Source organism: Hippichthys cyanospilos, chromosome 16 (assembly GCF_059441005.1).
Source record: "Hippichthys cyanospilos isolate Australia breed blue-spotted pipefish chromosome 16, RoL_Hcya_1.0, whole genome shotgun sequence".
Lineage (NCBI taxonomy): Eukaryota > Metazoa > Chordata > Actinopteri > Syngnathiformes > Syngnathidae > Hippichthys > Hippichthys cyanospilos.
Genome location: NC_142384.1, coordinates 1,457,572 through 1,483,382, shown reverse-complemented (window position 1 = coordinate 1,483,382; position 25,811 = coordinate 1,457,572). Strand labels below are relative to the sequence as shown.

At 41.0% G+C, this 25,811-nt stretch overlaps 1 protein-coding gene across 3 annotated transcripts in view; it reads left to right on the top strand.

Moving 5' to 3' along the window:
* The window catches only part of LOC148410126 (actin-related protein 2/3 complex subunit 1A-A), a 57,255-nt gene that overhangs the window by 3,436 nt on the left and 28,008 nt on the right, over positions 1-25,811 (top strand). For all 3 annotated transcript variants that reach the window (XR_015868194.1, XM_088437207.1, XM_088437208.1), the window contains exons 3-9: positions 266-370; positions 18,012-18,234; positions 18,930-19,037; positions 19,903-20,109; positions 20,666-20,741; positions 22,368-22,558; positions 22,776-22,863. Coding sequence is in view for 2 of the 3 variants with exons in the window: in XM_088437207.1 (XP_088293333.1) it covers positions 266-370; positions 18,012-18,234; positions 18,930-19,037; positions 19,903-20,109; positions 20,666-20,741; positions 22,368-22,558; positions 22,776-22,863 (998 nt within the window). In the remaining variant the exon portion in view is untranslated. The remainder of the gene's footprint in view (positions 1-265; positions 371-18,011; positions 18,235-18,929; positions 19,038-19,902; positions 20,110-20,665; positions 20,742-22,367; positions 22,559-22,775; positions 22,864-25,811) is intronic.

The following is a 25,811-nucleotide window of genomic DNA, read 5'->3' as shown; positions in this document are numbered from 1 at the left end:
CAGTTATGTTCCATTTTCTGTCACTGAAGCAATCAGCAAGGTATATCGCACAAGCATGGCAACAGGTCAGTTGTTGCAGCGCTCATGTGCGCATTCCTTGTAAACGTAAGAGCTCTTTGTGTGCCAGATACGGCCCGTGGGTTTTACAGTTGTTTTGTAGTGCAATTAATTTTGCTTTGCCAATTGGAATGAAGAATCCTGCCATTAATACATTGGCAAATAAATTGGCAACATAAAAATGATGTGAATATTTGTTTCCATACAGAGATTGCAGTAAGCCCCAATACCAATGTGGTGAACATTTATGAGAAGAAAGGCAGAGACTGGATCAAGATCCATGAGCTTGCTGAGCACAGCGGACGTATCACAGGTACAGCAACTTAAGTTTGCCGGAGGCAAGGGTGGCGTCAACTTCAAATGTTGAACTACATTTTGTTCTTGTATTTTAAATTTTTTACCCCTCCCAAATGCATAGTGAGTCGTTTGGGGAAAGATACATGAAATACATTACAATACATTTGATACACAACCTACACAGGTGCCCAACAGTACCACAAAATAAAACCATATGGAAGTATTGGTAGCAAAGGCGGGATTTCAAAAGTCGAAAAGATTAATGTCGTACAGGGCGATTCCATCACATACGCGCAACCGCAACGGCGCACCCACACCCATACCCACTGCCTGCTTCACTTCATTGCATAAGCCTAAAAAGGACTTCTTGGGTCTGCGAAGGCAACCTACCTTGTTTTAGCACGGCTTCACAGTAAATGGGACCCATGCAGAGGAGAACCAAGTAGCCCTTTTTAGGCTTATGCAATGAAGAGTTCCAAGCAAACAACACAAACGCCCGAGTTGATGATCCCCGCGCATGAGTAGTTTTGACTTCCCAAGTAATGTTAGGAATGTGTGACGCTGCGCGGCGCATCACGAGGGATCGCAGATGCAAGCTGTGGGTGCGGGTATGCGATATTTGTTGCGGTTGCGCAACGGAGCACAACGTCCGCCGTACTCCGCTCCGTTGCGTTGGGCCGTGCCGTAGCACGACGTACCCATGTAAATGAATGTGAGCGATTCCGCCGCGCTCCGCTCCGCCACGGTCCTTTTTGGTCCGTCAACTTTACGCAAAACTTGAAAAATCTGGTCTGCCGCGCACGCAGCCGAGCTAATTCCACAGTTCAGCAAGCACCAAACAGGAAAAAGAACGTGGTCTACATCCGGTTACAAATCCAAAATTGTGTTCTCCTTTGCTGATTGATTGAATGAAGCCAAAGGCAAGAGTGCAAGCTTCCGCTCATCTGTGCCATTGCCATGGAGACAAAAGGAGCAAACGCTTTCCTCCTGTTAATCGGCACTAATGTGTGTACAAATTGATATTAATGTTTGATTCGCAATTCAATTAATTCACTTCAAAGCTAAAACGAACGTTGCATGTACGTACTCACCCATTGTAGATGAAGTATGTGTAATATATTTAGTAAGTATTGGTGTTTTCATTAGTTCCCATTTGTTCCTGTTTTGAATTAATGTGTTAGCGCGTTTGATTGAGATGCGCGCTAGAGCGGAAGGGTGAGTGTGTTACAGCCTGGATAGGAATGAAATGAATGAACAAACGGACACAGATGCCTCCTCTTTCGTGGCTCAAGCGAGAATCCAACTTTTATCCACTAGATATGCACAATTGTTACAAAACAAACTTTAATACACAGAATACAAAAGCAAAACTAAACAATATTGGGCTGGGCAACCTACTGCACGTTTAAAGGAAGTATATTTGAAATAATAAACATCAATCTGACTTCCATTTTCCGTTCACAAAATGTCCGTTCACGAAAAGAGCACATACACGCACATATGGCACAACTTCCGTTCACAATTGATGCCACCCGTTATAGTCGCCGAGGGCGATTTCGACCGACATGGCGGCAAGTACAGGAAAAGCGATTCGAACACTCAAAACGTCACTGTAATTCAAAACGAACGTTTTCTTTCTCTTTTCTCAACGCTTATTCATGCCAATGAATGTTTTCAAATATATTTTCATACCTGGATAGGAATGAAATGAATGAACACACGGACGCAGTCGCCTCCTCTTTAGTGGCTCAAGCGAGAATGATGCATCTGACCGTGAGTCCCGCGTTCTTCTTGTCCAGCAGACATAACCAATCGATCAGTCAGAGCCCAAACCAGTTGATCGTCAAACCCATTGATTGTGAATAATACAACTCAATTATTATTGCACATGCATAGTTGTGCATGAATAATCGTTCATGACATCACTTTATTACACACTCCCCCACAAAATCAGGTGTCGTCCCGACATCACAATCATCTCCCATAGTCCCATAATCTCTATGTCGCCTCAACCGCCTCAACTGCACATTGACCTAGAATAATTTTACATGAACATGGCCACGCTACATATACATAAATGAAAATATACAAAGCTCTTAATATGCGTACCCTCAGTATGGGTGGTAAATCTGAGTTACACAAGTGAAAGTTGACTCTGGGTAAACATTGCACATTGGTGAAACCTGATATTGGTGGGGCATTCTATTCGGAAGTGCTACACTCTAGCATGTCAGGGTTCCAAAATGGTCATAAGTTAAGATTTTTGGAGGTCGCCTTTCGCGCCTTGGGAAGTCACGTTTTTGTACTCCTTCAATGACACCCAAATTCGAATGTGGGGTCATTGATTCCCCACTCTGTCCTTCTTCCTGTTGCTCAACTTCATGCTGAGAGTCCTCTTCAACGTGCACATTCTCCTGCTGCCTCTCAGCCTCATTTGTATCAGTGTTGGGTGCTGACTTCTTAATATTCTGTGTTCATGTCACTTCCCTGCCTCCATTGTCGTGGAGACTGCCTTCAGTGGTCTTGTCTGTATTGATCACTTCCTGTTCTACTACTTGCCTGTAATAGTACATGCCACCGTCATCGTCTTCGCTTTGATTGGCATTGTCTGCGGATGTCAACCTGTTCTTTTGTTTTGACACTTTTGTTTGTGTCGCGGCGAACGCCCTTTTTTTGACAGCTGTCACGTGAGCGCAAGCCGTGCACGTTCATCACGCAGCTACGCGCAATCAAGGTAAATAAATGGACCAATTACGTAGCCGTGACTAGAACGGAGTCAGCAATAGATGCCATCGTGCTTTTAGGCGATTTTAGGCGCAGACATTAAATTACTATAGCTGTGGATCCGAAGCAAGAATTGAGCAGACAGCCGGTAAGCCCCGTTTGTTCCTCCGCTTTGTGCATGCGATGGTTGTGCGGTGGCGGAAATAGGCACGGGGGGCGCTAAATCATTCGGCGTGTGCATTACAGGTAGTGGCTTGCTGAAATTGTATTCTTTGTTGTAGTCGCGCGTTAATTCATTTAAAAGTAGGTAGTCTAATTTTAAGGCACTGGTAGTTCAATGTCAAACGCGTACTGTGTATTTTGATTATGTAATGTGTATCTGGTTTTATAAGGAATGTGAAAAGAGTTACTGTTTTTGTTTAAGGTTTTTTACCTGTGACCAACATAACAAGGATTGAAGAAAATCAAAATAAAAAAGGATAAAAAAAAAAAGGAAAAACAAGAGTCTGGTCATTGAGTGGAACCCAGTTAGAAGCTCAGCTTTGGTACTACCCCTTCAAGTGTGGGAGAAGTACAGCAAAAAAGTTAAAACACTTGACAGTTTGGCTTTCCATGTCCATAGGTAAATGATCACACGGCAGTAGCAAGTTCCTGTGCAAAATCCTTAATCTTCCTCTCGTTCATGACATCACTTTATTACTCGACTCTGCTGAAAGAAAAAAAAAAAAAGATTTGACCACGCGCTGTTTTAGCACGGCATTGTGTAGAGTCGCCTTCAGAGACCCGAGAAGCCCTTTTTAGGCTTATGCAATGAAGTGTTCCAAGAAAACTTAACACAAACGACTGAATTGATGATCCCCGTGCATGCGCAGTTTGACTTCCCAAGGAATATTAGGAATGTGTGATGCTGCGCGGCGCATCTCGACAGATCGCCGACACAAGCAGGGGAGCCAAGATGGCGACTAGGCTATAGACCAGTGGTTCTTAACATGGGTTCAATCGAACCCTAGGGGTTTGGTGAGTCGGTCTCAGGGGTTCAGTGGAACCTCCGCCGCAGAGGTCCACCCCTCAGTCTAATCTGCAGTTAGTGGGCACAGTCATTGAAAGCGTCCTGCTCTGAGATTTCTTAACGGTCCGCTTTGAGGTCGGTGGTTTATGCAGCAGAGTGAGACCTCCCTATCAGACCACTTAGAGAGGGCTGTATATGTGTCTGAGTGAGACTCCCTACCGGTTTGCTTTGAGAGCGCTGCATAAGCAGCAGAGTGAGACCTCCTTCTCAGTCGAGACCACACACTGGAATTTCCAACAACTAAGGCAGCCGATGTGAAGAAGCTTGTGGATGACTTCTTCAGAGACAACAACGTTTCATGGGATGTGGTTTCTGCAGTTTGTACGGACGGAGCTCCAGTGATGCTGGGAAGAAAGTCTGGTTTTGGTGCGCTAGTAAAAGTCGATGCACCGCACATCATTGTTACGCATTGCCTTCTGCACAGGCATGCGTTGGCAACAAAAACTTTGCAGCCCAAATTGGCAGAAGTATTAAAAATTGTTGTGGAATGTGTGAACTATGTGCGAAATAGTGCTCTGAGGCATCGCATCTTCAGTGAGCTTTGTAAAGAAATAGACTCTGAATTCAAGGTACTTCTTTACCATTCGAATGTTCAGTGGTTATCCCGGGGACAGGTGCTGAATCGTGTTTTTGCCATGCGTGTGGAATTAGCCCAGTGTTTGCATTTTTTTTTTAAGTTGTTTTGAGTTCATGCACTGTGTTGGTTTTGTTATTTGAACAAGGTGATATTATTGCACAATTCATTTCGTGCACCAGTTAAAAAAATATATATTTTATTTTTTACTAAAGAAGGGTTCAGTGAATGAGCATATGAAACTGGTGGGCTTCGGTGCCTCCAACAAAGTTAAGAACCACTGCTATTACAGCTTCAACTCTTCTGGGAAGACTGAGGAGAGTGTTTAGAGGATTTTTTTTTTACAATTCTTTCAAAGCGCATTGGTGAGGCCACACACTGATGTTGGTCGAGAATACCTGGCTCTCAGTCTCCACACTCATTCATCCCAAAGGTTTTCTATGAGGTTAAGGTCAGGACTCTGTGCAGGCCAGTCAAGTTCATCCACACCAGACTCTGTCATCCATGTCTTTATGGACCTTGCTTTGTGCACTGGTGGACAGTCATGTTAGAAGAGGAAGGGGCCCGGTCCAAACTGTTCCCACAAGGTTGGGGGCAAGGAATTTTCCAAAATGTTTTAGTATCCTGAAGCATTCAAAGTTCCTTTCACTGTAACCCCTTAGTTACAGTGAAAACCCAAGCCCTGCTCCTGAAAAACAACCCCACATCATAATTCCTCCTCCACCAAGTTTCATAGTCGGCACAATATAGTCTGAAATATACCGTTCTCCTGGCAAATCTTCAAACCCAGACTCGTCGTCAATCAGATCGCCAAATGGAAAAGCGTGATTCATCACTCCAGAGAACACGTCTCCACTGCTCTAGAGGCCAGTGGCGGCGTGCTTTACACCATTGCTTCCGACTCTTTGAGCGAGGTAAAGTTGGTTTGTTATTCGATATTCAGTTGACATTCGGTGCGGACCGTCTGCAAATCACACGTTTCAGTGTGAAAAAATGTTCACTAAAAATCAACAAAATAACATTTTACCATTCTTTTTGCTGTAGTAGATCATACTTGTAATACATGAGGTTATTGTGAAAAAACACTTTATATGGACATATTATGCATTTTATAAATGAAAAATCCCTAAAAATATAGGAAATGACTTTTTTTCTTTATTTTTGTTGTAGCGGGTAACTTTTGTAATACCCTAACTAATACAGGTGAGATTTTTGTGAAAATTGACTTTTGATGGGCATGGTAAGTAACTGAAAATTAAAAATATTCACTAAAAATCAAGGAAATGTTTTTTTTTATTTTTTTTTATTTTTGCTGTAGTAGGTCATTTTTGTAATGCCCTAACTACTACATGTGAACTTTTTATGAAAGATGACTTTTGATGGACATGGTTAAGAAATTGAAAAATAAAAAATATTCACTAAAAATCAAGGAAATTACTTTTTATCTTTTATTTTGCTGTTGTAGGTCCAACTTATAATACCCTAACTACTACAGGTGAACCTTTTGTGAAAAATGACTTTTGATGGAGATGGTTATTGAAAATTAAAAATATTCACCAAAAAAAATCAAGGAAATGATTTTATTTTTTCATTCTTTTTGTTGTAGTAAGTCATATTAGTAATGCCCTAATTACTACAGGTGAACTTTTTGTGAAAAAGGACTTTTGGTGGACATGGTAAGTAATTACAAATAAGAAATATTTACTAAAAATCAAGGATATTACTTTGTTTCTTTCTTTTAGCTGTAGTAGGCCATTTTTGTAATGCCCTAACCACTACAGGTGAGGTTTTTTGAAAAAGTACTTTATATGGACATGGTAAGTAATTGAAATATATAATATAGTGAAATAAATATAAAATAATAAAAATATTCACTAAAAATCAAGGAATAGTTTTTTTTTTTTTTTTTTAATTTCATATTGCTGTAGTAGGTCCAACTTATAATACCCTAACTACTACAGGTGAACCTTTTGTGAAAAATGACTTTTGATGGACATGGTAAGTAATTGAAAACTAAAAATATTCACTAAAAATCAAGGAAATGTTTTTTTAAATGTATTTTTGTTGTAGTAGGTCAAATTTGTAATGCTCTAACTACTACAGGTAAACTTGTTGTTAGTGAATATTTTTATTTTTCAATTTCTTATCCATGTCCATCAAGTAACATACATGACTTAGGTACACTGTGACCCAAAATTCTGATAATAGTCATGTGAACATTTTCCCAAAAAGTTAAGATCTTAGGACAAAACCAAAAAACATGAGAGTGATCTACTTCTACCTCTCCGCATTTCCTCCAACATGGATGTGGTACATTTGAGTATTTGCTGCTAATTTTGGGTGTGAAGAAGAACCTGATTAAATTTTTCCAACAATATAACCTCCAAGTCCGTGATGATGTAGTGAATTGTTGTGATTTACAAATTTGCAACCAATTGTTCTCAGAGATGCTCACACCAAGCTCTCTTTCCCATTTCAGCCTGATATACGAGGTTGTATTCCCTCTTCTCTCCATTAGGTGGCCATATATTGTGGATATTATTCTGTATTTATTTGAATTATAAATTCCAACAATAGTCCTGATTATCCCATTTTTTTTCCAAATTTACATTGAGTTTCATCTCTTTGTCATAAAAGTCCCTAATTTGCAAATATCTAAAATGGGCACGGTTATCTATTTTAAATTTTTGTTTAATCTCCTGAAAACTCATGAAATTCCCATTGTTTATAACAGTACACATTGCCGTTATTCCACTTGGAATCCATTGTTTAAACTTCAGGTCAAGAGAACCAGGGGTGAAATATCGATCATAGGCTATCCACCGAAGTAATCCAAGCTAATTCTCCAGTTTGTGCTTTCTTATTATATTAAACCACAGTCTTAATGTAAACTGGGTGACAGTATCCACCTGTTCAATCCTACCCATCGTTTCTTCTCTATCTCCAATAAGGCTTTGAATTTCCCTCTCTTGTACAAATTGTTCTATATTCTTCCATTTGGCAACGTAGTTTTCATCACACTAACAGATCACAGGTCTAATTTGCGCAGCATTAAAGTATTCTCTGAAATTTGGCATCGCCAGGCCACCCCCATCTTTCCCAATTTGTAATGTTTCATATCTGATTCTCGGTCTATGACCATTCCATATAAATCTTGACATAATTTTGTCCCACAATCTAAATTGTTTTTCAGGTATCTCAATGGGTACGGATTGAAACAGGTAAAGAAGTCGAGGGAGAACACTCATTTTTCTGGCCTCTATTCGTGAACCGATCTCTAATGGGAGGATACCCCACCTATCCAAATCCTTCCTAATGTCCTTATCCAGTTTGTCTGGATCCTCCAAGAAACAGATCACGTCATCTGCGTAGAGTCCGATAATGTGTTCCTCTCCCCTAATATTTATCCCTTTAAGATCTCTGTTCTGCCTGATCGCTTGTGCTAGGGGCTCTATGAAAATCGCGAACAGTATCGGCAAGAGACAGCAGCCCTGCCTAGTGGATCGCTCTAGAGCTATACTCTTCGTCAAACTGTCGTTTATTCTTCTTCTTGCAGTTGGGTATTGATAGAGTGATTTAATGCATTTAATAGCTTTGTCAATAAGTCCAAATTTCCCTAGGACCTGATATAAAAAAAGTCCAGTTCACACTATCAAAAGCGTTCTCTGCGTTGAGGCTTATTAAGGCAGCACTGATATTTTCCTTTCGAATATAGTTGATCATATGCAAAGTTCTTATATTTACAGTATCTTGGGTTTGGCGTCCCTTAATAAAGCCTGTTTGATCCACATCGATAATATCACCAATACACTGTTCATACCTTTTTTGCAATAATGGATGTATATAATTTATAATCTACATTGAGTAATGAAATAGGCCTATAATCTGCAGAAGTTTCACAATTGTTTTTCTTGGGGATCACTGAAATGATCGCTTCTTTCCAGGATGGGGGTATTTCACCATGTTCAAGTGTATGGTTAAATGACCGTTCCAGAAGTGATATCAGTTGGTCAGTGAACGTTTTGTACCATTCCGCCGTTAGGCCATCACTGCCAGGGGATTTATTTGTTTTCAGTTTATTCAATGCTCTCTCTATCTCTGCTTTCTGATTGCGTTCTGATTTTCCCCAATTGCTGGTAAATCTAATTCGGCAAGAAAAGCTTTCATTTGGTCCAAGTCAGCGGAAGGAGGTTGGCTATACAAATCTCTATAGTAGTTCATAAAATTGTTTTCAATATCTTTTGGTTCACAAATGATCTGGTTTGTACTGGCATCCCTTATCTTGTGAATTGTCTGGTCAGCCTGCTGTTTTCTTAATCTTTTTGCCAATAATTTAGTAGCTCTTGTCCCTACTTCATAATACGATTGTCTTAGAAATCTTGTCTTCTTTTCAGTTTCCATGGTTAACATGCCATCTATATTATCCCGAATTTCTTTCATTCTTAGAAGCAGCAGGTGATCACGTGTAGTTTTATGTTGTTGTTCAATTTCAAGCAGTTTCTCCCTTTCCTTCTCATAGACTTCCCTATTGGCTTTTTTAATCGCGGCAGTCTTTGCAATAAGCTTTCCTCTTATCACCGCTTTAAGCGCGTCCCACAAAATAACCGGGGTAACCTCTCCTTTGTTATTTTCTTTATCATACATCTTAATCTCTTCCCTTATCTCTCCCACTGTCCATTTACTATTAAATATTCCAACAGTCAACCTCCATAATGTATTTCTCTTCGGCACTTTTAAATTGACTTCGAGATAAACTGCGCAATGATCCGATACAGCTGCTTCTTGAATTTGGCACTTCTTTACCATATACAAATCTTTGCTATTCATAAAGAAATAGTCAATTCTAGCGTAGCTATCATTTGTCATAGTGTGTATAATCTCTCTTAGAGGGATGCAATTCTCTCAAAGTATCAACTATCCCAAATTCTTTAAATGTTGTTTCAATCAGTTTTGTAACATGGGTGTTTTTTTTATTCTTATTTGTTGTATCCAAGTTACTATTCAATACAATATTAAAATCTCCACCACATATAAGTATCCCCTCCATTTCCAATATCATAGTATCCAACAAGGATTTAAAGAATTGCTTCCCACTGTTGGGTGGCGCATATACATTAACCAATGTCACCGTTTTGTTCTCCAGTTTTCCTTTCACAAGAATAAATCTCCCTTCTTTATCACTAATTTCCCTGATACATTCAAATCTCAAGAAATTGGGGATAAGTATGATTACACCTCTTTTACATCCCTGGTGGTATGAACTGTAAAATGAGTTTGTGAAGCCGAACCTCTTAAGTTTCTCACTTTCTTGTCTGGACAAATGAGTTTCCTGTAAATATATAATTTGTGACTTATCCTTCCTTAATTTAGTCATTACCTTGTGTCTTTTCAAAGGGTTATTCAAACCATTAATATTCAACGACAATATCTTCATATTATAATCTGACATTACTATTTAAAGTTTGTATGGCAATCCAGCTCAAAGCACAAAAAAAACAACACTGCTCACCTCTGGCGGAATTCATGATCGTGAAGTGTCACCCCTTCTACTTGCCAAGGGAGATAAATTCAATCCTGCTGGTCGCTATCTATATCCCCCCAACTAACAACAGCAACAGTCCTGTCACACATAAAATCCATCCTGCCCCCCAGCCTGGACCCGTATCAGTTCGCCTACAGGGCAAAGCGATCCACAGATGACGCAATCTACTCTGCCCTCCACCCGGTACTCACCCACCTGGACAAGAAAGACTCATATGTGAGTGCTGTTCATAGACTTCAACTCTGCCTTCAACACCATAATATCACAACAACTCAAGTGCAAACTGGACAAACTGGGCCTCAGCACCTCACTCTGCAACTGGCTGCTGGATTTCCTCAGCCAGAGGCCTCAGGTGGTCCGTGTTGGCAACAACATCTCAGGCAGGATCACCCTGAGCACGGGGGCCCCACAAGGCTGTGTGCTAGTTGTGTGAAAAAACACACACATACTAGAATTGTCCAAAATTTAGGCTTAAAACTAAAAGGGGAAGACAAACAAACAAACAAAATTACCATAATGTCTGTCGCGTAATCGTTATCGAAATACAGCCGTTTTTCGTTCATCTCAATCTTCTGTTGCAATGCCTTTTTTGAGAATCAGCTCTTTAACATGAACCTGTAGAAAGTTCACTATTATTGATCTCGGCGATGAGGTAATGGGTGGCTTTGAGATCAGCGCTCTGTGGGCTTGCTGAATTTGAGGCTCCACTCCCTCCGCCAGAGTGAGGTGCCTTTTAAACAACTCCGTTACAAAGTCGGTGACAGACTGACCCTCTTTTCCTTCGGATACTGATGTTGTTTCTTCTGGAACGGCTCTCCAAATCAACAAGTTTATCCTGCATCTCTGTTTTTTTTCACCATCACTAATGCTTCTTTCATCTCAAGGCAAGCTGACTCTGGATCAGCAATTCGGGTCTGCGACTCTTCGATGCTAGTGTTGTGACTCTGTAGCTCCAACAAAACTTCGCCTTTGAACTCTGCCACTCTGCTCGTCTTTCAGAGCTTTTTTGACGTCGTCCTTAAACTCACCCAGGTCCCGTCTCACTTCGTGTCTGAAGTCTTTAAATTCTTTTGATAGTAGCCAAAGCTTCAAGCAAATAATTTTCAGAGGTGCTTGTTGTAGCATTAGCTTCACCCGTTACGCTTCCGTGTTCAGCAGACTCGGTCTCTTCTAAGTTTTGTGCTGTCGTGCTCATTTTGTTGTCAGTCTTCTGACTCCTTAGCAATTTCCATCCTTTCATACTTCGTTTAGAATATTTCCTATTCTGTTTATAATGTTCAGAGGTACTTTTTTGAAACCGACCAAACGGGAGGCCATCACTATGCATCCATCTTTCCGCTCTAATGTTTTTAATTTTTAATTACTTACCATCTCCATCAAAAGTAATTTTTCACAAAAGGTTCACCTGTAGTAGTTAAGTCTTTTCTACTACAATAAAAAGAAAGAAAAAAGCAATTTCCTTGATTTTTAATGAATATTTTTATTTTTTTGTATTTATTTCACAATATTTTATATTTCAATTCCTTACCATGTCCATATAAAGTATTTTATCACAAAAACCTCACCTGTAGTAGTTAGGGCATTACAAAAATGACCTACTACAGCTAAGTCAGTAATTGCTATTTATATTACATGGGGAGCGCCACACAGATGGAGACAGATAGGTTCCTGTTAGCTACAGAAAGCCAAAGATGAAAACTTTAGCTAACATAATTCAAATCACATTTTGGATGTCAGTTTGTGTCTTGTGTGCAGTCGAATGAGTTTCTGCTTCGTATGTCAATTGCGAAAAAAAAAAACAGGAAAAAAGGAAATGGATGGTTTGTTTCGTAAATAAAAGGAGAAGGTGTGTGTGTGTGTGTGTGTGTGTGTGTGTGTGTGCGTGTGTGTGTGTGGATGGGGGGGGGGGGGGGGCAGCAATATTCTACACATTTGAGTTCACTCTCCAAACACAAAAGAAAATGCCAGCAAAGACATTGCGATTCAACAAGAATTTAACTTAGACTGTAGCTTCCCTCTATCCCGGATGGCCAGCTGAATGATTTGTGTTCATGCTTATTAACAGGGACAGCTGGATCGCTGTCCTACATTGTACTTGACTGGTGAGAACTGTGTTTTCATTTTTTTTAAGCCTGGGGTAACTAAACGGGATGAGCAAAGTAAACAAATTGTTTACTTGAGTAAAAGTAAACCTACCCTATGTAAAAAAATTACTTGAGTAAAAGTGTTGATTAAAAAAAAATCTACTCAAGTTAAAGTGAAAGTACAGCCTCTGAAATGTAGTTTAAAGTATAATACAAAGTAAAAAGTATTTTTTTCCTGGCTTCCTCCCACATTCAAAAAACATGCATTTACAAATGTATTGTACACTCTAAATCAGAGGTGTCAAACTCATTTTACAATGCTGGTCTCCTCACAAAGATGCTGGCCTGCATTGGTCGGCCTCTCTCGTTTCAAAATGGCAGAATGGTAAAGCTTTGTTCTATCGTGAGTGGTTACAAAACCGTATTTATGGTGCATTTTACTGCTTAAATTTCGGATTGTATACATGTATATTATATATACGTAGCACTTAATATACTACTTTGGTACCAATTTTTAATATGTATGAACAATTCTGATGTTTTTACCTGGGGTTCGAAAGACATTAGCTATTTGTTTTACTAGCCCACCCGCGGAATGGATTAATCTCGTAACACCGGGTCCACTGTATTTAGAAAAAATAATTTAAAATGAAATTGACTCTCATTATAGATTATAATTGTTATAGTTTATTACAGTTGTGGTAATAATGTCAGGTTATGTTAGTCCAGCAGAGAAGGCCTTGCTGGCCCTGACTGTCCACCACTGACTATAGCAATGTCCCGACTGAGACAAACTGACCGGATGCAGCGCATGCAGGCGTGTAATGGAAATTACCACAAGGTATCATTAAAGGACAATGTAACACCTACTTACAACTATTCATCTAGTAAATGTAAAACAGAATTAATCAAACTTCAGTGGACCCTCGGTTTACGATGTCCCTGGCTTTAGTTTTATTCACCTTACGACGAGGGCCGCAATGTTTTATTTTCGTCCCCTATTTACGCTGTGGTGGACACTAGGACTATGTCTCTCACCCAGTAGGCATGTTGTTATGATCCTTTAATGCTTTGAACCTGTTGGCTTTGTCTTTGCTGTTTTGGACTTTGTTGTATCAGTTTTGTGATGGCATGTGAAGAGTAAAGATCTCCACTAGCACAGCAACGTGTGTTTTTTTTCGCCTCGCCACATTGGTGACCCCGGACGTTAGAATGGGTGACCCCGGATGGGTCATCTTGCCAAATTATTATCCCAGACGTTAGAAAGTTTCGTCAGGCTGTTGGAGATGTAGTCTCGCCACATGGGTGACCCCGGACGTCAGAATGTTTCAGCGAGGAATCACCGCAGACGTCCCACATCGTGGCATCCCTCCACCAGCCTACTAAACGTCAGGTAATGCAGCAAGCTGGTACCACGTCAGCCACGCCAGCACCCCGACAAGGGTCCTCTCACCCGTCGCCCAGTCCCTTGGCGCACCAGGGATCGAGCCAACCAACAACAGGCTGGTACGGGCGCTGGTGAGAATGGCTGTGCAGTCCAATTTCGGAGTCCCTGGCCATCGACTGGGATCTTCCAGCCGGGCGGCCTCATTTACTACCGATTTCCGTCCGGCCTCAGCAGTAGGCCTCCAGCCACCATCATTCAGCCGCCCCTCCGATTCACCATGCCCGCAGGTATGGTCCGAGTATACATCGGAGCGGGTCAGCTGGTATTGGTGCCGCAGCAGGTTCAGGCCCAGGCACAGACTGGGACGCAGCCGCGACCGGCCGTCCCTCGGAAGCCCACTGTGCCTGCCAGCATGCAGGTCAGCACTGCCATTCCGGCTCCCGTGGAAATTCAGAACATCCCTTTGCCAACGCTACCTCATGGTTTTCACGCTGAGCGTCTCACCCTTACTCCTGTCGCACCTGGGCCCCTGGTGTCACATACACCGCCTAGGACCGGACTGAGACTCAGGGTGCCAGACTGGTGAATACCCTGTGGGGTTTTCCGTTATACCTTTCTGGGTGTTCGGGGGGGAGCTGTGTGGCGGACACTAGGACTATGTCTCTCACCCAGTAGGCATGTCGCTATGACCCTTTGATGCTTTGAACCTGTTGGCTTTATCTTTGCTGTTTTGGACTTTGTTGTATCAGTTTTGTGTTGACAAGTGAAGAGTAAAGACATAGACTAAAACAGCATCGTGCGTTTCTTCATCTTGCCACAACGCCATTATTTTTGCCTTACGACACCTCAAACATGGCGGACAGTGTCTTGTAGGGGCAATGTGCTCATACGTTACTACATGTGCCACTGTTTACATCACTACAATGCTGGTCTGCTATTGGTCGGTGACATGACTCCCTAAAATACTGGTTTACTATTGGTCGACGTCACGGGGGTCACGAAGATGCTGGTCTGCTATTGGTCTGCGGATGGGGTCACAAAGATGGCTGCCTGAAGACTTGATCTCGTTTGGAGAAAGAGCAGGCTCTTTTTGTGGCAGCGGCATGCAGTGTGGCGACTGTGTGGCAGCTGCCACCGAGAGCCACGGGTAGCCACACTTGATGCCACCAGTAGCCACTCTTTCCGAGGCATTTCCATGTTCGTCTGTGGCTGCTGCCACCGGTAGCCACACTTGATGCCACCAGTAGCCACTCTTTCCGAGGCATTTCCATGTTCGTCTGTGGCTGCTGCCACCGGTAGCCACACTTGATGCCACCAGTAGCCACTCTTTCCGAGGCATTTCCATGTTCGTCTGTGGCTGCTGCAACCGGTAGCCACACTTGTTGCCACTCTTTCTGAGGCATTTCCTTGTTCCCTCTGTGGCTTGGCTTCACCTCCATGTTATTCTTTTTCGTGTTAGACTTGCAATGTATTGTTGTTGGTTTGTATAGTTGCTTTTATTTCACCCATTATTGTGTGGATTCCTCTTTCGTCGTTGCTGCCATTGCATTTTCCTCGGTCTTTTTTTTTTTATAAATATGTTTCTCTTATTTTCATTTCATGTATGTTTTTTAGATGTACTGGTATTGTATCTTATTTAGTGTGGACTGTGTTTTCATTTATTCACATTTGTATTATGTTCTATCACGCAATGACCGGAAGAGGCGTCTCCAGAGTTACTACGAGCGATGCAAACGAGTAGCCACGGTCGATGCAAATGAGTAGTCACGGTCGATGCAAATGAGTAGTCACGGTCGATGCAAATGAGTAGTCACGATCGATGCAAATGAGAAGCCACGAGCTATCCAATGAGCTGCAAGCAATGGCCGACATTTCACCGGCTATCCAATGCGCGGCAGGTAATGGCTGACTGGGCGTCGCTATATTGTAATACGGGGACTCCCCGTCGCCCAGCTGTCCAGTGAGCTGCAAGCAATGGCGGACGGGGCGTCTCCCGACGTGTCTTGAACATGCAAATGAGTAGGCTGTTACCAGTATGTTGCTCAGTTTTAAGGTTTTTGGTTGTGTCCCCCTAGCGTTGTTGTTTTTTTTGTTAATTTTTGCATTGTATTGCATTCTTTTATATTAATAATAATAATAAAAAAGAGTCGCGATGGATGCAAACGAGTAGTCACGATCCATGCAAATGAGTAGTCACGGTCGATGCAAATGAGTAGTCACGATCGATGCAAATGAGACGCCACGAGCTATCCAATGAGCTGCAAGCAATGGCCGACATAGCAAAATGTCATATTAATTGAAACTAAGACGTTTAGCAACACGCATTCACAATTAATTATTATTATTAATATAAAAGAACGCAATACAATGCAAAAATTAACAAAAACAACAACAACGCCAGGGGGAAACAAACCAAAAACTTACAAACTGAGCAACATACTGGTAACAGCCTACTCATTTGCATGCTCAAGACACGTCGGGAGACGCCCCGTCCGCCATTGCTTGCAGCTCACTGGACAGCTGGGCGACGGGGAGTCCCCGTATTACAATATATTGACGCCCAGTCAGCCATTACCTGCCGCGCATTGGATAGCCGGTGAAATGTCGGCCATTGCTTGCAGCTCATTGGATAGCTCGTGGCTTCTCATTTGCATCGATCGTGACTACTCATTTGCATCGACCGTGACTACTCATTTGCATCGACCGTGACTACTCATTTGCATCGACCGTGACTACTCGTTTGCATCGCTCGTAGTAACTCTGGAGACGCCTCTTCCGGTCATTGCGTGATAGAACATAATACAAATGTGAATAAATGAAAACACAGTCCACACTAAATAAGATACAATACCAGTACATCTAAAAAACAAACATGAAATGAAAACAAGAGAAACATTTATAAAAAAAAAAAAGACCGAGGAAAATGCAATGACAGCAACGACGAAAGAGGAATCCACACAATAATGGGTGAAATAAAAGCAACTATACAAACCAACAACAATACATTGCAAGTCTAACACGAAAAAGAATAACGTGGAGGTGAAGCCAAGCCACAGAGGGAACAAGGAAATGCCTCAGAAAGAGTGGCAACAAGTGTGGCTACCGGTTGCAGCAGCCACAGACGAACATGGAAATGCCTCGGAAAGAGTGGCTACTGGTGGCATCAAGTGTGGCTACCGGTTGCAGCAGCCACAGACGAACATGGAAATGCCTCGGAAAGAGTGGCTACTGGTGGCATCAAGTGTGGCTACCGGTGGCAGCAGCCACAGACGAACATGGAAATGCCTCGGAAAGAGTGGCTACTAGTGGCATCAAGTGTGGCTACCCGTGGCTCTCGGTGGCAGCTGCCACACAGTCGCCACACTGCATGCCGCTGCCACAAAAAGAGCCTGCTCTTACTGCTCGTTTGAGAGTGCTTTCAATATGGTATTTCTTGTGCATTTTAGTGCTTAATTCAAACTTTAATTGGTTAGCCATTGGTCCCAAGATTGTTATTGATGTTAAAAAGCGAAGTAAGAAGACGATTTATATGGAAACGAAGCTGAAGATAATCAAGATATACGAAGAAGGCTAAGCTAGCCTAGGCTAGGCTACCTTCACTAATGAATATGTCCATAACAAGCTTGTCTATTCACTTAAAGGCAAATAAATCCTTTATATATTTTTTATTTATGATCTTATATATTTGAATGCATGTATATGGTAAGTAAGTAGTATTTGCTATAGTATTTTGATACAAATATTTAATATGTATGTTCAATTTTTGATGTTTTTACCTGGGGTGTTACATGCATTAATTAATTAACAAAGGTTTGGATCCCCCCCCCAGCCCCCCCCCAGTATTTTTTTTTTTTTTTTAAGTAACAAGCCCTTTTTTTTTAATTTAGCAAGTAGAAAGTACAATATTTGTAAAAAGGTGTCAGGAAAAAAAATAGTTCAAAAATTACAAAGTATAGGCAAATTTTACAAGTACAGTAATGTATTTGTACTTTGTTACTTCCCATCACTGGTATCGACATATTTGCTCAAGCTTTGTAGGTTCTGCGTTATTATGCACTGCAACCAATGGTGAACTGTATTTGTATTGGATCACTCTTTCCCTTGCTTGGTGCGTGCTTCCAAAGTATGGTCTCTCTGTGATGCTGTAGTGCACATGCTGTATTCATAGCATCAGTAAACGGCAACTCTAAATATTCCTGTGTCTTTAACATTTACATTCCAAAAAAAGTTTAACATAGTTGATCTTTCCTTTTACATGTAACCTTATCATTTCACAGGCATCGACTGGGCCCCTGAGTCCAATCGCATCGCCACCTGTGCCTCTGACCGCAACGCCTACGTATGGACTCTAAAGGATGGCTCCTGGAAGCCCACTCTGGTCCTAGTGCGAATTAACCGCGCAGCCACCTGTGTAAAATGGTCGCCCCTGGAAAATAAGTTTGCCTTGGGCAGTGGAGCTCGACTCATCTCTGTCTGCTATTTTGAGAAGGAAAATGATTGGTAATAGCAAAATTGACATGGAAAAAAAAAGCACTGTACTATTCTACTCTATCTCAGGAGCTCTGACTTTTGACGTGTTTTCTCATTGAATAGTGTCACAAACAAGATGATACATTCTGTTTTGAAAACATTGCCATACTTACTATCCATTTTTATTGCTGCTTAGGCTAAACGTGCTATTTGGGTCCAATAGAAGGACACACAAACCCAGACATATACTGCTGAAACCAGACTGGTCCCAAACTAAATGTTATAGGTTAACAACTGTATTACATCATAATGACAGAGTGGTCTGTTAACAGAAGCACACTCGCTAAATGTCACATCAACACTCCACCCATCCATTCGCTATAGCCGTTTATCCTCACAAGGTTGCTGGTGCCTGTCCCAGCTGACTTGGGGCAGTAGGCAGGACACACTCTCAACTGGTTGCCAGCCAATTGCAGACTTCAGCACTGTACATTTTTTGGTAGATGAGGAACTAACTGATGATGATGTGTGATTCCCACACCTGAGCCAGGATGTTATAACACAGCATCATGCATAAGCTATGAAATAATCTTTTACAGTTGCATTACACCGACAGCTCAAAATTTCTACATGGATAGCTTTGCACATTCCATCGCTTTCAGTTTAGTTTAAATGAATCATGAAGCGTTTGTATTATTTTTATGCATTTCTTTCATCATCAACAGGTGGTTGAGTAAGCACATCAAAAAGCCCATTCGCTCCACCATTCTGAGCCTGGATTGGCATCCCAATAACATTCTTCTGGCAGCTGGGTCTGCTGATCTCAACTGCAGGTATTGCTAACCCCATACCTACCTAACTATGCAAGTAGGAATGGCTTTAATTTGGTCGACTCAGTTAACCCTAAGGTCTAACAACTACTAGCTGAAATTAAAAAAAAAAAAAAAAAATTCTTGTGTTGAGTTGCTAATACCTATAATGTGAGTATGGATATACATTTTACTGTGATATTTGTTAATATCTGGAGTTGTTTTTTTCTCACGACTTGTAAATGCAGTTTGAACCTTGTACTTTGTCCCTTTTATTGCACAATTCTTGGGACTACAGACTTTCTGTTGGGACCCATCGTTTTTGAGTATTGCGAGTCTTGGGGACCCAACAGTTTCTAGAGGTAAAATGAGCCCTGCAATTCCCTGCTTTCTTTCACTTACTCTTTTCTGCTTTTGTGCCCTGTGAATCCTGCATTAGCCTTATAGTTGTCTATTCCTGGGTTTTATTTGTAACTTTGGAAAAAAGAAAAAAAGAGACATTCTTAAGTTATTTTAATTCCCCCTGCCCTTTTGGGGGTAACCACTTCCTGCATCCCTGCTTCATTGCTTTTGGGTCTCCATCCTCCTAACAACCCTGACAACTAATGGTTAAGACCTTAAAGATTCAAACCTTGCAAATTAAAGCAATAAACACATAAATAAATAATTGTAAGTAAGCGATTATTGAGTTTGAGAGATGTAGTCATGGTCATAAACCAATTGACATTACCTGTATTAAGAAATTTTATGATTAATTCTGAGCGAGGATTTGAATATCTTTCATGGGAAATCTCATTTTTTAATTTAAGAAAATGTTTGAAAACATTCAACATTTTCAATTCACTAAATTAAAATGTAGGTAAACTCAAAATTATCTTGGAATTTTCAGGATTTTTTCAGCCTACATTAAGGACATTGAGGACAAGCCTGGGCCCACTGCTTGGGGGGCTAAAATGCCTTTTGGGGAGTTGATGTATGAGAATAAGGACTGCGGAGGCTGGGTACACAGCGTCTCCTTCTCTGCCAGTGGAGACCAGCTGGCCTGGGTGGCCCACAACAGCAGCATTACTGTGGCTGACGCTGCACGGGGAAAGGAGTAAGTTCTACTGAGACAAGAGACACAGCGTCAATGCATAATCTAAGTGTGGGACTGCGACGTTTACATGTAGAATCACAAATGTTAGTGTCATGGTTTGTACTAATCCGGTGATAAACAGCCAATGGTAGTAGTGTGCTTAAAATAATAATGTGTAAACCAGTTCACTAACAGAAATGGATTCAAGTAGGATTTATACAGTCATTTCGCAAAACCAATCTCTTCTGTGGGTGTTATTTTTTACAAATATTGATCAATCTATAGTGTTGAAAATGGTTTGTTTTCTTTCATGAAGCGATGCTAATGGTTGAACAAACTTGCCAGCATCTGGGTCTTGCCCCCCGATGCCGAAGAATGCACAATGAATGCAATGCACAGTATGTTACATAAAGTTTATGCACTAAATAGGTTGGATGTAGATTTTCACAAACATGAATGTCATTCCAACCTTTATTACATCACCAACTGGAATGAGAAAGAGAACAATGAAAAATTGAAACTAAAAGTTATCTGATGAAATATAGTTATTTGTTGATCACTAAATTTGTTTTTCCAGGGCAACACAGCTGACCATTGACAGTCTTCCACTTCTGAGCATCCTATATGTCAGCCCCTCTGAGATTGTTGCTGCGGTACTTATTGAACTGCCATGTGCACATTTGTATGTCTGTGTGTGTATAAACAGTTTGGCGACAATGGAAAAAATATAGCAAAACAAAATAAATCCATCCATTCATCAATTTTCTAAAGACACTTATCCTCACAAGAGTCGCAGGCTTGCTGGTGCCTTTCCCAGCTGACTTCGGGCACCAATTGCAGGGAAAGAATAAATCTTATCTTCCTAAATTCTTCATAATTGTGTTAAATTTTTGTTGCGAGTTAAGTGTGTTTCAGATTTCCCACATTGCGAGCAGTCAGTAAGTGCTCAAAGCAGTTGTTTTTTCTTTTCCTCGCGACACAGCTCAAGTTCATTTTGCTATAAATATCCAAAGTTGCGTACCATCCCTGGTTCATAAGTTTATGATTGTGTATATAGGCCAAAAGACCACAGTTAATAAGTCAAATGGAATACTTCTGTGCTCGCTAACCAGTGCACACAGCTCCATACCTTTCCACTTTCCATATAATCAGCTGGAGAGATCATCACCATGATCCTCTCCATTTTAGTAATATTCTTGTGTGTGAACAAGGATGGACTCGTACGTTGGTCCAATCCGCTTGCTTCTTTTATTTTATTAATGCCATAACAACCTTAGCTGTTAGCTCCAACAGGCACTGGCTGCTGACAGCCAACTGATTAACTCGTCCTGTTACGGTAATTATTGTAAGTAAGAATATAGCAGATATAAAAATGTGCATCTGTGCATTAAAACTTGGCTTATGTGGCTGACAGGTTATTTGCACGAATTGTGTCAAATTAAAAAAAAAAAAAAATGAATACAGTGGCCGCCCCCCAATGTTCCACATTGCAACATAAAAAAAACGTAAGCCAGGGACACTGTAACAGAGGGGTACACTGTATTTAAGTTACCATTTATACTGCATATGACGCACCAATAGTTTTGACCTTAATTTTTTTGGGGAAAAGTGGGGCATTAACATAGAATCACAGTGCTATGGTTTTCAGCAGGTAGTTGTTCTCACTAAAGCTTTAAACGCTAATTTTACCTGGATAATTTGTGTTTGGCCATTGGGTGTCGTTAAGTGTTACACTATTAAATGTATCAGTTACTGCCTCCCCTAGTCAAAACAACAGCCAGGTGTCCTTTTTTCCACAAACATGTCTCAGCTTCTGCAAATCATTATAACAGTTTAACAAAAAACACATGTAGTGGGTGGGGTGAACAGAGGATTCTCTTAATAATGCAGGACCACTCCCTTAAAACTATGATTATGTTTTAGTAGCGGATGCAAAAAAAAAAAAAAAAGTTGGGTGTGTGTGTATTGAGACTACTTTTTACATACACTGTAAATGTACATACAAAAAAAAAATAATTTGCACACAGATTTACAGGTATGGGATGTTATTCAAATTTGCATGAGTTTTACTAGAACAGTAAATTGGTCAAATGTTTGGAGTAAGAGTGTTAAGTCAAGTAAGTACAGGGCAAATTGAACTTTTACCAACTGAATTGCCTCAAAAAACATAAACATGGCATACATATTGTTCTTACAATGTATGGTATGACCACAGTAATTGTTATTTAACACCAAATTGCTGTGATATGGTATTTTTAACACACATTTATGTCTCTCAGGGGCATGACTGTTGTCCCTACCAGTTCAGCTATAAGGGACCAGCCTTGCTGGGATTTGTAAAGAAGCTAGACGTTCCCAAGCAATCTTCCAAAAGTGGCATTTCAGCCATGCAGCACTTCCGTAATCTAGATAAGAAGGCAACTCTAGAAGACAGCAACGAGTTGGACACCCTTCACCAGAACAGCATCACGTAGGAGCAACTGCTGTTTCCAACTTCACTAACCCTGAGTTGAACAATAATAAAATACAACTTTTTTTAGTCTTTATTTTAATGTGTCAAACTTATTTCAACCATGGATGAATATGCCACATATACAGTAGTATTAGAACTACCTACTACTTGTTATGTTTGTGTGTATGCATATCTGCATACATTCACATATATTTTATGTCTTTGTGCCTTGTAGGCAGTTGTGTGCCGTTAAGGGAAAAGCACAAGTGGAGAAGTACAGCAGTGTGGGACTTGATGGAGCCATGGTTTTGTGGGATTTTAAGGTAGGCAAAAAGTTGCCAAAAAAGAAGTAAAACAGTATGTAAGTCTCTAAGTAATTAAAGTGGGAAAGAACAGTAAAATGTGTAATGCATTTTACATGTGACAGTACACAAAGCTGTCAAAAAAAATTGCTGCTGCATTTCTTGCCACTTCAAATATGATAACAGCAATACCAGCTGTATATCTCTAAGCATCAGTGTTAATGTAATGATTTGGCATGATGGAGAGCAGAGGTGGACCCAAATGCAAGAAAGCTGGAAGCAAGTTGAACCCAAAAAATTCATAGAAAAGGACTAAAAATCAGGGTAGCAAACAACGATGCAAAGTAACAACCAAAAATACATCAATTACAAACACAGCAGATAGGGGCAGGCTTAAAGGGGAAACACGGAACTAAAACGAATGGAAGATGAACAAACTTAACTTAGCAATGTCAAGCAACTCGAGCATGGACTTGGTCAAAGAGCAAAAAGAATGATGCAACAACTAACTCAAAGCAACGAGGAACTGAAATTTACTCACACCAAACGAGATGACATGAAACAGCTGAACAGGAAGAATAGGCAGGGGAAGCTGATTGGTTGACACACGGGGGAAGATATGAACAGACAGGTGGGCAGAATACCACTAATAAGGACAGATGCAACGGGAGCAAAATACGAACATAGAAAACCCCCCAGAAATGAACAGGAACACCCCCCCCCCCCCCCCCCCCCCCAAATGTTAAACCCACAAGCAAAAACCCCAACAAACAGCAACAGAACATGACAGTTAAGGACCGTCCTCAAATGACATACAGTATTTCAGTGACATATGACCCAAATCACCATACGGTTTGACAAATTTTGATGAAAATTCTTGATTTATTATAATTAACAGTATTATTGTTAGAATAGAATAGAATAGAATAGCATGATGCAACAGGTATACAATGAAATTAGGAACGCTGATCCAAATAGTGCATATTCATATTTATAATCAGTATGAACAAATAAATAGAAAAGGATAGAATAAAAATCTTAGATTCACAGGAGTGCAATTGTCTTTGATATATTCAGTGTGTTCTTGTTTTGTTGTTGTCCAGAATGTTAATTGCTCAGGGTCTCTTTGTCCAGCTTTTTTTAAACCCTTATAGTGCCAACCAATACAACCATGGTCCATCCTTTGTTTGTCTCACAGTGCTTTTGGTGTGCCGCGAGATATTGTCAGGTGTGCCGTGGGAAATTATCCAATCTGTGTGCTTGTGCGGTCTAGCGCCTGGCAGCGTACTCATGTCGTACTCTTCCATACCGTGCACAGCAAGCTCACTCCAATCCCCTCTCCTCGTGCGATTAAAAAAAAAAGTGGACAAAAACTACAACAGCGGGAGAAAGCCCCGTCCATACGTTTGTGATGTGGTTTTTAAAGCAGCCGAGGCACGGTGATCCCCCCTGATCCCCCCCTGGTCCGCAGTCTAAATTTAAGGCGTTGACCGTGCCTCGGTGATCAAATGGTTGGTAACCACTGCTCTAAGAGATGGTTAGGTGGGTTTACATGTGTCCGTTGTATTTATATTGCTTTTTCCAGTGGTGTCAGGAGGCTGACTAAAAGGTCCATTTGTGGGCGTATCTGAATGCCCGAGGCTGCACAGGTGGTAGGGATAAGGATTTTTGATCACCATGAGAAGCAAAACATGGCAGGAAAGAATCAATGTTGGCTCTGTGATTGCGCTAGCTAGCAAGGTGCTGCTCAATTTCAGAAGGAGCTGCAGGAGCAGGCTGTTGTGGTCGGACTGGCCTGGACTGAAAAACATGTCTATTTTAGACGTTCAGTTCCTCAGCCGTGATGTGTCGATGTCCACAGGCACAGGTTTGCTGTCCTTATGATGTGATGTGTAAGATGCCATGGCAAATCTCTCAGGCTATTGTCATTAAAGTGTTCCTTAATGTTCCCATTTGAGGCTGTCTTAAACTCTTTAATTCCTCCCTGCACCTTGGCTCTGGCCTCTCTGATTTTATTGCCAGAGCTCAAGGGTGTGTTACTGAATTTGACGAAACTGTGGAGGTTGCTGTTCATACAGGGTTTGTGATTCAGGAAACCTCAGATGATTTTTTTAAATGTCTGTACAGTTCTAATATACAGTAGGTGAGAACAGTGTCTGTGCCAAGCATAGATCATCAGAGCCACCAAGGTGGTATACATTTTTAAATTGGAATTAACATGTTCGAGTGACATGTCAGTGGCACAAGCAACAACAAGATTCCATCATTGTGGGTGGGCTGCTGTTTGGTCAGGGTCACGAGCAACAGGGAAAAGCCCCATATCTACTGCTATCAATACCACCGATCCCAACCACCGGTCCATGGACCGGTACCGGCCCATGGATCAACTGGTACCAGGCCATGTGTCCTGCACCCGGAATAATATCTTGGAATTGATTTTGTTTAACAGTTCATATGTTTGTGCTTGATCTTTGTTTTTTGGCGCCGCTTCTGGCCGCTGTTGATATTCCGTACATAGTGAGAAGGATGATGTGGGTTTTAGAGCAGCCAGCAGATATATAATAAATATATGGAGGCGGGGCTTCAAAATAGGTAAACAATATTTCCTTCTCCTGAAGTGTCAGAAACCTTTATAACTCACCTGAACAAGCTTTAAAAAATCTGAAACTACAGTATCATTAAACCTCATAGTTCTTATTACATCTATATGACAAATTTCCGAATTGCTTCTAGACACTTGGTGGAAGACAAAAAAATTCATTTTTACACTTTCATGTACTGTGCTATGCCTGTTTGAGTAAATTAATTGAAAATCAGCCAGGAGAACATTGATATAGGGAACATTAAGATTCTCAAGTTTTATGACTTTTTAATAATGGGCATGGCCTTTACACTGCCTCAAAATCCGATGTCAGGCCAAAATGGTAAAAGTTAATGTAATTGGACCCAGATTATCCTATTTTCCTCTA